This window comes from Pteropus medius, unplaced genomic scaffold, assembly GCF_902729225.1.
Source record: "Pteropus medius unplaced genomic scaffold, Ma_sr-lr_union100, whole genome shotgun sequence".
Classification (NCBI taxonomy): domain Eukaryota; kingdom Metazoa; phylum Chordata; class Mammalia; order Chiroptera; family Pteropodidae; genus Pteropus; species Pteropus medius.
In genome coordinates this window covers 20436718-20448904 of record NW_024340849.1, presented here as the reverse complement: position 1 = coordinate 20448904, position 12187 = coordinate 20436718, and the positions used below count along the sequence as shown (strand labels likewise).

The window sequence follows — 12187 nt, the reverse complement described above, 5'->3', positions numbered from 1 at the left end:
GGTTATGCTAGTGGCTGGTGGGAAGAGTGAAACGAAAAAGGAACAGATGTTATCACAAAGGAAGGATGCTACAGGAGAAGGGGAAAGAAGAGACAGATTCGCTAGGGAAGGTGGACGCCAAGCAGTGGCACAAATGACTTATGGATTTATAGCTGCAAAAATGATTAGACCAGTCACTAGTGGGAGAGTTTGGAATGGTGGCATGTTGGGGACAGGAGCTCTAATCACTTATTCCTGTCCAATTAAACATGACTGTCATTGCAGGACATTTGACCAGTTGTCCTATCGTCATCTCAAGGCGACCTTCATAGCGGTGAAGCTCATCATCCATTCCCTCCAAACACCTATTTCCGCCCAATTCTAGAATACATTTTTTCCGCCTTTCCTTAGGATACCCACCCTACCTCTCTTCTCACGTCCTATCCAATTTGTCAACTGAACAACATGGTCTGGTATCAAATCAAGTTTTACTGCCTGTTCCACTCTCTGTAACTATAGCCCAATAAATTTCTAGAAGTTCTGGCTTCTAATATCAGCTGGTTTACTATAAAGTCCCTGCAGGACTGTAAGTATCAAACTCTAAAATGGAATATGGCAGCAACAACTCATATTACTATGTATCAGTCACTGTACTAAATACTTTATACATTTCACTCATGTCATCTTCTCAGTAACCCTTTGAGGTAGGTAGTAGCATTGTTTTACTGTTGAAAAAGAGCTTAGGTAACTTGCCTAAGATGACTCAGTCCGGGAGTCAGTGACCACATCGGGAGTCCTCGCTACTAAGCTCCTTGTGCTTCTCTGCCTCCGCCCTAATGGCAAATGCCTGCCTGGCCCTCCTGTTTTAGCTTCTGTCCTCCTCCCGTATTTCTCCATCAGGGTCTTGGACAATATTTATGAAGAGCAGCTCTGGAAGCCTCCATCCCAGCAAGTGGAGAGACACTCTTGTTTTCCTTCCTCCTCTCAATCTCTGTCCCGTCCTGCTCCCCACATGCTCCCATTTTGAGACTTGCTTTCTCCTCCTCCCTTCTCTTCTTCCTTCCTCTGATCATTATCCTTACCTTTATTCATTCCTGTGGTCCCCATTAACCCTCAGAACCACAACAAGAAGCCCATGAGAAACTCGGAAATTTGGACCTGTTTTAGAAATGCTTTTCTAGAGCTCAATGCTAATAATTTCCCCTTCCTCCTCCTGTTTTGTTATCCCCATCATCATAGCAGTTTATCCTATGCTAGCGATATGCATGGCCTTTCATGTGGAGCCTCTCATTTAGTCCTCTCTTCCTCCTATGAGATAGAAATTATCTGGCCCATTTTATAGTTTCCAAGGTTCTACAACCAGGAAGTAGCAGACCTCAAAGTGATCTTGGGTCACTTTGATTTTAACTGTCACGCGCGATAGCTTAGCCTAGTTCCCCAGTGCTTTAAGCAAATTGGATTTTAGGTGTCACGCCTGTGAGTGTCTGCCCACCTCCTAGTAAAAAGCTCTGCAAAACTCCAACTGCGATTCCTCTATGCTTCCTTCTCATGTGGCTTTACAAAGTTCTGTTTTCCCCTTTCCATCTAAATCTGTCCGCCAGCCTCACAGCCTCTCACATTTAGTTAACCAACACGTAATGGGCATCTGCTATTTTCATTGGTGTGAAATTAACTGCCTCTTTGTGGTGTGTTGAAACCACGCATTATTCAAACTTGTGCACACACACACCACTTCCTTGGTCAATGGAGTATACTGCAGATAAAAAAGAAGAAAATTTTTTTGTTGTTTAATTGGAGTGTTTCATATATGTGGTAATCACAGAGGATTCATCTGAATTCAGTTCAAAAGGCTGAATGACAGGTCTGAATCAAAACTGGCCAGATGTACTATAACATTTTAACTTAAAAAAAAAAAGAAAAAGAAACACATACATGTATAGTAGAACAGTTAATAAGGAAAATATATAAATAATGAAAAATTAATTTGTTCAAATGATTAATTAGCTTTTGTTAATAGGATAAATTATGGCTATGCTGGATCATAAAAGGTGGGCACTTTAGGGATTCAGCGGGCTTTGACCTGCTCTGCTGAATCTAAAAGCAAAGATTTGTAAACTCAACAATTAGATAAACATTAGCTTATAGGGGAAACTAATCATTCAATGTTTGCTTATCGCTGCAAGGAACGGTACATTCTGTCTTAAGGTACACTTTCAGAAATTACAGAATCCTGAATCCTTTGCAAGTATCTGCTTTTTTTTAGGTTTCAAAGATATTTTAAATACATTTCTCTTTTTTTCACAACTCCAAACGTCATGATGTTCCTAATATACTATCAAAAGCTATTGGCCATTCTCCTCCCTCCAGTCTTATTCCAAGCCTCAGCAAGCATTCTCCAAATTTGAAATACTGAAGCACCTTGAGTTCCAAACTTCCTTTGTGGGTATACTAAGAGAGCACAGACTTGGAAGGCCCTGTTGCTCCTTGCGATCGGACCTCTCTTCTGTTATGCATCCTGTTTGTTTTTACTGTGCAAAGTGTTCTGGTGGAGCTCAGTGTGACATGTTACCAGGAACTTTGTACTATTCAAAAACACTACCCGAGAGGGTACATCTTTCAATCGTGCTGACGATTACAGTGGAGAAGCCCTGGTGAACGCAGACCTTCATGCTCATATTATTAAAATTGTCGTGATTTCTGAAAAATCTTATTCTAGATGCTAGTCTATGACTAGCACAGAAATTGCCAACATGCATTCTGTGATACCTGGATTAATAAACAAGGAGCATGCTGACATTCCAAAAGGTGTCTGAGAAAAAATTTATATTAAATTTACATAATTTAAAATATAAGTTTCATACTATTTTCTTTCTCACACTCCCTTCTCTTGAGAGAGGAATATGACCAAGTAAAACTACAAAAAGCTTGAAAAAACACTATTGTGATGTAGTTGTCCGAATGCGACCCAAACCAAGTCTGGTGAATTAGAAATCTGGCCACATACATAAGGTCTTTCTGTAATTCCAGAATTCTGGGAGTAGAATCAATAGTTTTTACAGTATAATATCTCCTACCGCCAATGTTGGAATGGGATTTTGACATTAAATATTAATGGAGAATCCAAAACTACTAAAATTATACCAATTTCAATTAAAATATGTGTACATCAAATTGTCAAATTTTAAATCTTCATATTTATACATATCTCAAGTACCAAGCAGCTCTCCAGCTAGCACTATCTGAGGATAAAAATTAATTGTTCTGTATTTTTCCTACTTTAGAGAATAAAAATACTTGAGTAATTCTTTTTTAAAAAATATATCATCTAAATATATCTGAATATTTAAATACATCTACATATTTAATGGTATATTTGCATTCATATTTTAAATATACACAATATATACAGATACATATATACCAAATACAGTAAACACGAAAGGTTTTGTAAGAAATTTCATCTGTGAGCTGATTCGAAGCATAAATAACAGACTAAAAATTCCAAATATTTAGACAGAAACCATGGGAACACCAAATGGTGCTTTACATAGTCACTTAATACTTCCAAGCACACTCTTAAGCCTAATAATAGCAATGTCATCTAATATCATAATGCAATGAAATAAAAGTGATTGCTTACTGAATACTGGGAAAGATGTATTTCCTTTTAACACTTGGAATTCTTGTTCTAGTCGTCTCCGCAAATCTATTTGTTCAAATAAAACCTTCTGAAGTTCTTCTAATAAAGAAAAAAATGAAGAGTCATTTTACTAATCTTTACAAATAACTCTCCAGAGAACTGTTAGATATGGCAATTTATTATTATAAGACAAAATATTTTACCAGTTTAAAAAGTGTTGCATAGACATAGGATAGATTTTGTGCAGAAATCCATGAATATAAATCAATGTAATATATTATTTTAAAGTATTATATTACAGTGTCATGTATTGATTGATATGTATGCATTAATCTCAATTATATCCACCCAATGGTCCATATATTATTCATATGTTGCTTGTCAAGCTTAAAATATGGAGTAGAACAAAAATATCCTCCTATTATCTCTATAGTCTTTTAAAGCTAAGTTCTACAGAATTAAAACTTTGCTTTACCTTTGCCCATATTTTCTACATCCTTTTTGAGTGAATGAGGTGAATTCGTTTCTTGTGTGTGTTCACCTTAAAAAAAAAAAAGGAAAAAAAATATTAGTTTTGGGTAGGCTATTCTCTAAAAGATTTTCTCTTCATTTTCTTTTATATCTATAGTAGCGCTTATTATTTAATATAACTTGAAAGTGGAAGTCCTTAGAGCCAAATGTCCTCATTTGCTGTGTACCATTCCCCTGAAGCATGGCGGGGAGCTAGAGAAAGTGAGGGCACAGTGTACATACGTAGCCTGTGGTGGCAGCTCTGAGAAAGGAGATTCCTGCTGATAACCCCCGCTTTCCAGCCGTGGCCACCGTCCACCCTTTACAACGAAAGTAATTGCTACAATGGGCAAGAGAGGAGGTTGAATAGCCAACATTTCTGGAAGAAATCCAATCAAAGTCCCTCTCCTTCCAGAAGTGAAGAAGCCTGCTGTCAGTTGGGAGGCCCTCAGGACTAAGGCAGCAGACACCTCCTGCCATCTTGGACCAAAATTTGGGGCAGTGATAAAAAAGGGGGAGGAGGCTTTAGTTGTCCTTGGGAGAGACTTTATAAGCAATTTCCTAATAACTGGTAGTATTTTTTTTTTTTAAATCAACCTAAAACAGAGATATGAAATAGTTATGTTACTTTGTAATATTCACATGCTTGCTGATAGTTTCTTAACTATTTGCCTTTAACCAATAAAAACTACATTGTGGCTAAAAGTTAAGATTATTTTTCTTGCCTATTTTACTTACGTGCTAACTAGAGTGATGGCAATGTAAGAAAATGTATTTATCTGCACTCATAAATTGAGTCTACATAATCCAGAAAACAAATAAAACAAAGAACTCCAATCATTCGACTTACCAGATTTTTTTTTTTTTTTGCTTTCAAATTCTAACCCGCTATCTGCAACTATCTACATAATGTCATAAGCTTTCCACTTTCATCTAAAGAGGTGTGGTAGTACAGACAAAAGTGCGCCAAGGTTTCATAAATTCCCCCACGCTCCCTCCCTCCCAGGTTAGCTTCCTCCTATGTGTCCCTGGCACTGTCTGCTTCCTTGCCTTCTGCACCTGCTAGGTGGTAGTCTACTTGGAAGGTAGGGGCTCTGTCTTTACTGCATGGCCAGTGCCTAGCAGAGTGCTGCACACATAGTAGGTATTCAATAAAGTGTTTTCATTTGTCACTGAAAAAAACCCTAGAAGGTTATCAATCCTAAATTATAGCACAGCCCAGAATGCATCACTTAATTCTCTCCTCACTATTTGTTCATTTCCCTTTCTCAGCAAGAAATGGAATGTAATGGCCCTGGGCACTTGTAGGAATACTGGGAGAGTTCACTGTCAAGGTAAAAATTCCTGCAAAGAAAGAGACAGAATTTCTCCTCAAAGCAGCAGCCTACAATATCAAGGACAGACAGGAAAATCCTTAATATGATATCATAGATGGCAATTCTGCATTCCACCTGATGACTGTTGAGAGTATATGTGTGCAGGTATGCATGTATACATATATGTGTATAATAAATACATATATGTAAATATACTACGCAAATATTCTTGCACATGTGCATAATTATAGGAAGGAGCTTCCCTGCCCCCCATCATTAGGACAATAATATCTTTGACATCCATGAATTCCTTAATGGCAGGCATTTTCTCTACTATTTAGACCATATTTGTACAACCTCTTTCCCCACTCTCATCTTGGACATGTCCTCTCTCTACAGGCTTTCAAACATTAATACCTTGGCTTTCTTCTCCACGTGATAAAATAATGAGATATCTGTGAAGCACTCTAAACATAGACCTTAATATCATTCCTATAAAATACTACTACCTTAAAGAACAGCAACATGAAGGTTGATTACAAATCATAAATATGTAAACCAAGAAAAGTGGTATTTTGAAATGAAGGTGCATATTTTGTGCAGTTTTGCCTGTTTGCTATAGTCTCTCACTTAAGTGAGACCAGTTAAGTGCGTAGATCTTTCATACTCACATAGTATCGCGCCTGGACAAAAGAAACAAGCATGCACATACCTCTGTATCCATTTACAGGGCATAATGAGATTTTATCATTCTACAATTTTCCCGACCACTCAAAACATGATTTAAATGAGATATATTGTTTTTGAATAGGCAGCTCTAGAAAACATATGCTTATTGCATTATAGACCAGATTCTTTTTTGATTCATTAGTGTATTTTGTGAACTGTTTATCTTATATTACATTTCAATCAGATAATTAAATTTAAAAATAAAGATATGGTACGTTAAAAATGCATTCCTTTTTCACTTCACAATTAGGAGCTTTCCATAGGTATGAAACCATTAAGCAAATGGCTAGCAAATGGAAACCGTATTAACCCCAGACAAATCTGCTGATGACATTAATCATAAGCTTTTCTTTTCATCAGTATTGCAGGAGTTTTATTAATATTTTACATCAGTGCTATTTCAAAGAGATATTTGCTGTAACTTCTGGGTAACATCTGCCAATTTTGAGCTTAGATTCAAATGTTTCATTTACAAAGGGCTTTTAAAAATGGGTAAATGTTAGGTAAATAAGGAGCACAGACGCTTCAGCTGCCTTTTGTATATCTGGACTGTTGCCTTTTGTATATTACTAATCTGTAAAAACCAGATTGTTAATGGTGGTTAAAAATGACCTCTGGGAGCCTGAATATGTTTGTTCACTATTACTGCTAATGTTTTCCATCTGGTTAAAAAAAAAAAAGCAGTCTAATACTAGATTAAATAAATGAGATTTAGTTGACAATGAGCTTCTAAGTTTTATAAATATTCCATCAGGTTAAATGCATTTTATTGTTCCAAAATTAATGAATGGGTTTGGAGATACCCCAAATGCTTACTTTCCTTCCCATTACATTCCCTTTAAAAACTTACAAAAGGCAGCAGGGTGGGGGACATAGAGAACTTAATTGTGTAGAGATACAGGAGAGAAAATTATAACGTGGCATGAACATCTTTCTTGGTGGTCTGGCTTAAAATATATCTTGTCAGACAGTCAGGTGGCTTAAATTTGGAGAGTTATGGATAATTAGGGTATAAAGTGCATCCTATGGATTGATGTGACCAGAAGATGCTACTCAGAGATGTCTATAGACCAGCACGAGTGCACATTTGCGAGGCTAGTTCCTTATGGCCTGCATTCTTGCCAGTGAGTCCTGCTCACCCTGGAGGGTAGAAGCAGCTTCATGTCACATCAGGGAAACTACACTTTGCTGAGTGCAGCAAAGTCCAAAGAGCTTGGGGCCACATGGTTCCTGCTTCCCTGGTCTCTCTGGGGTCCTCCGGCACAAGGTGGTCCCATATTCCAGGTGAATGTTTTACCCCACCCTTGGCTCTGCCCTCACACAGCCATCAGAAACTGAATTATAAGAGGGATGGATGTGATGATATGTCATGTTTAAGCAGACATGAGTAGTAAATAGGAGATGAAGAGGAGACTGCAGTATCCAAAGGAAAAAGAACCAAGAAAAAGCCAATAGATTCATTCACTACCTTTCGCAGTACAAGGGCAAAACTTTCTCCTAAATACTATGTCACACCTCTCTCTGTTTAAGAACCTGCAAAGGCTCCCATGGTCTACACTGAAGAAACTACTCTAAATTCTACTCTACTCCCTTAGAGCCTCCAGGCTCCCCCATGATCTTGTCCCATTTGGCTGAGCTGAGCTATCTTTCTGTACCACCAAACACCAACCTTTTACTCTAGTTGGGCTTATTTCTCACATCTGCTGGCTCTGCTTGTTGTTTCTCTTGCCTAAGGTGCCCACTCCCCTCCTCTCCCTGTCCATCCAAAATCAGCATGCCACCCAAATCCCTATCTTCCTGGAAGGCCTTTCCCAACTTCTACAAATGCTGCAGATCCATTCCTTCCTGAGCTGAAGCGCTGGGTGCCGTTTGTCTTTACTCTGCCACTATGTACCCGATATTCTGGCGTTTTACAACAGATGCAAGTCTAGTCTTCCCTAGTCAGAAAATCTGCTTTCTGAGGGCAGACAGATCCTGCCCTACAGATCTTATCACCATCGTACAGGTAACCCTTATCAACTGTTGTTGACAATACTTGATGGAAAACATCTGGAGAAAATATTTCCTTTTATAGAAAAAAAAGTGTGTTATTTAATTGTACACTCAAGGGTAAATGTAGTCAGTGAAACTATTTCTGTTTGGGGCTGTGTCTATACACGAGATAATATGGGTACTCTAACACTGGGATGAAGAATAAAACATTTTGGTCAAACATCCAGTTGTTTCTACAGTCGGTGGAGACTCGCGTGCTGCTTAGTGTATTCTGGTGCAGAGGAGCAGACCCTGGAAGGGAGAGCATAATCTGCTAGCCAAACTATGAAAAGTCTCTGCCTGTAGCTCCCGGCGCACTGTCATGCCCTCAGTACTGGGCAGAAGTTCTGCCTTCTCCCTTCCCAACAGCCTCAGCACGGGGCCTGGGATCTGTTGAACAAAGATTCCATTTATAATGTTTAATTCCTAAAGACACTCTGGATTTTAATGAGAAATTTTAGTTTTATAATTTGAATTTAATTTAGATTTTTCTGAAATTTTTATCTTCTCTTTCATTAACAATCTATCTTACAATTTGAATGGGCTCAGTTAATCTACAGTTAGCCTAACTAGGATATTTAACAATAACCAAAATTTAGCACAACATATGGTTTAAAGAGGATTTTAAGAACACTTTGCATTAAGGCATTAAAAAAATCAATTATACAGGAAGCAGAGTTAAATAATTTTCTTCTCTATCGGTGGGACATGGACTTCTGCTAATTTTTTGATGTTAAATTCTACATTAAATGCTTCCCCTGTGACATTTGGCACTTTAGTGAGGTCACAGAACAGAAAAGAAAAAAAATCAATATCACTGGAGAGGGTATGCTACAGAATGAACTTACTAAATATTAACTTCATTAGTGAAAAAAAAAGGAGCAAGAGTAAGATTAATATCCATGGGGTTATAGTAAACTGAGGAGTTACAGCAAACTATAACTCATGACCAAAATTTATTGTAAGTTGCACATTGCTTCTTGAATCAAATATCTTTGATTAGTGAATCTTAAGTTCATTTAGAATTCTCTTGAGTTTTAGAACTTGTGTTGCCAATTCATACTATTTAATTTTTTTCTGGAGAGTTTTTCTTTGTCCTTCTCTGTTTCCTTGAGTTTCATATAATTTTTTAAAAATCATAAGTAAGAAGGGACACTTTTCATAAATAAAAAGAAATTGATATCTGAAAATATGGGGATTATTTAATTCTGAAAACATTGATTGAAACACCTCAAAATTCATTGTTCATAAAGACATCAGTAGTTATTTAATGGTGGCTGGTTTTATCAAATTTTACAGTTGGATAAACTGAGGCACAATGTAGTTAAAGGGCATACCTAAAGTTAACTAATATGTGAGAGAATTAAAATTCAGATCTACCAGTTTACAGTTTTTCTTCTTTTCTTCTTTTAAAAAAAATCATAAGCATGTTCGAAAATAGAATGGAATAATAAATCAGAGTGCCTCATCTGCTATATATTCATGAGAAGTGTAACTGCTTCTTACTATTCTCAGGAATCCATCCACAGCATATTAAGTACACTAGAGAATCATACCAGTGAAATCAAATTGATTTTAAAACTTCTATACATATAACAAGATGCAGCCACACTTAGAGTCCAATGGTGCCGGCATTTCTACAATAAAGGGGATTGAAATTGTGGATGAGTCCACTTTACGAGATTTCCTTGACCTGCAATAGCTTTGAGCTGTCTCACCAATTTATCTCACTGCATTCGATTTCAAATCGCTTAACTTCACTAAAGTTATTCAAAACAGATATGCAAAACTTTAGTCTAGGATTGCAAGAAAATGCTGCCATTTATTTTTTGAGTAGGCAATATTTTGACCAAACTACCATCCCCCTTATCTGTATTACTTGGCTTTAAGCCATGCGTCTAACTTTAAGGAGACCTATACATAAAAGTTCTACTGGCTTCTGGGACTTTGGGCTGCTTAAAAACTTCATGTTTGGTATCTCTAGTTATATAGAAGTACAATATCTGCTGTGTGTAAGGTTAATAACCAGTAATAGGGAGGTTTTTAAAAAATCATTTAAAAATGTAATATCTTTGAAATTGCTGAATAGTAGCTACCAGTAAGGCTGAAAGGTGAAGGGAGGCTAAACTTAATTAAAATGATGAACTAAAAAATCAGCTGGAACTAAGTATTGCAGCTAAACTGATTTTGTAGCAGAGATCAATTAAAGCGAGTATCGATCATTTAAAGATAGTCTACATTTTTACTTGTTTAGAGAAAGGTCACAGAAATTTCTTGATAACCTATATTTATGACTGCCGGGGGATGGGGGAGGTGGAGAAATTCAAACAAAAATTAAAAATCGCTTAGTGACTTCCTAGGTAGTTTGAAAAGACATTTTATTCTTTTATGTTATACTGTACATGTACCGAAATAAAATACTGATATTTCCCAATAACAATGATTGAACTAAACATTGGCTAAAGGACACATGGTTATATAAACCTTATTGGATGGTATTTGTGTAGACTAAGATTATAGTATTCATGCTACATTACAGCTGATCTGTCACCTCCTTTTAATTGGAAGCAATTTGAGAGCAAGAATCACTGTTGATTCTATCTCCGAATCCCCAGGCCTAGCAAAGTGCCTAGTACATAGTAGGCATTCTGAAATGTTTGGAGAGTAATTGAGGAAATAAACAAAGGAATGCTATCATGTACATGTGAAAGTTAACACTTGTTGCACGGGAGAGAAATGACTCTATTCATGAGCAGGGCATAAAGTATCCTACTGCTACCACCCCAAAGCAGCTAACAGTGTTCATAATCTATTTTGTTCCTCTGGATTTTTGACAATTTGCTAAACAAATGAATTCATGGAGTCTGGCTCCAAGTAAACACATTAATACCAAAACATAGGCCAGTTAGTTGGGTGCCCCCTCGGATTTTCCTCAAGTGCACATTCCAATACGAAGACCATCAACTAATCTTTCCTACAAGCAAGGAAAGAAGGAGATACACCAAGTCTTACAGCAACCCAAGCTCCTTAATGAATCCTGGTGTTTAAAACATCATCTCCACATGCTCGGCAAAGAAACCATGAGGATAAAGTTCTTATGGCCCATGATCCAAGATAAATTTAACAAAATACATTTTTCATCTGAACATTTGTTCATTTCAATAATATGTTTTCATCCCGTCCACCTGTTTCCCATTCAATACAGGATAATAGTATGATATAACCTAGTACTTACGTACTTCCATGAAGAATATGAGAATGAAATTGTAATATGGAAAATCAATGTGGAACAAATTTCTCTGGGAATCTGTATCAAATTAATTATTGTGAGGAAGGGACTTGTAATATATCAATAGTATGACTAGGTGTTATTATCAACATAACTATTGACTGTACTGCCCTGAGCTCCAGGCACTGTGGAAATTTTATGTGAACACCGATCCTGACTATACTTTTGCTTCCTTCCTTTTGATATTTTCATCTGAATATCAAACAACAATGGATTCCGTTATTTTTATCCACTCTGGCTATCATCCTTTGGGTTCTGATGACTTTTCAGGGTTTACTGAACTTACTAAGCGTGGGGGAGACAAACCCTTTCCAAGGCCAGGAGGAACTTGTTTTCAAATGAAACCAGCCCAGCCATCCAAATCGGAGGATGATGAAGAAGAGAAAGTCAGTTTCTAACAAATCTACGGAGACTATTAATATACATGAAATGAAGAGACTATAGCTCTATGAAGGAATCAGAATGTTTTAATGCATTTAGATTTCTAATGGGTAGGCACATTTGTTAAAATGTTAACTTAAAATTCTTAAAATTTGTATGACAATTATAAATACTAGCTGTTACTGCAATGTAGGAAATTAAGTTCCTAAAAAAAAGATATTTCAGATTGCGGCATTTGGATTTTCTCATTAAATCTATGGAAACTTTTAAATTTAACAATTTAAACATCAAACTATCTCATAGTTTTGTACA

At 36.8% G+C, this 12187-nt stretch overlaps 1 protein-coding gene across 1 annotated transcript in view; it reads right to left on the bottom strand.

Annotated features, from left to right (window-relative positions):
• The window catches only part of SKOR2 (SKI family transcriptional corepressor 2), a 40075-nt gene that overhangs the window by 18981 nt on the left and 8907 nt on the right, over positions 1 to 12187 (bottom strand). Inside the window, 2 exon segments of the mRNA XM_039838540.1 lie at positions 3620 to 3718; positions 4095 to 4160. Of these exon segments, the coding sequence (XP_039694474.1) occupies positions 3620 to 3718; positions 4095 to 4160 (165 nt within the window).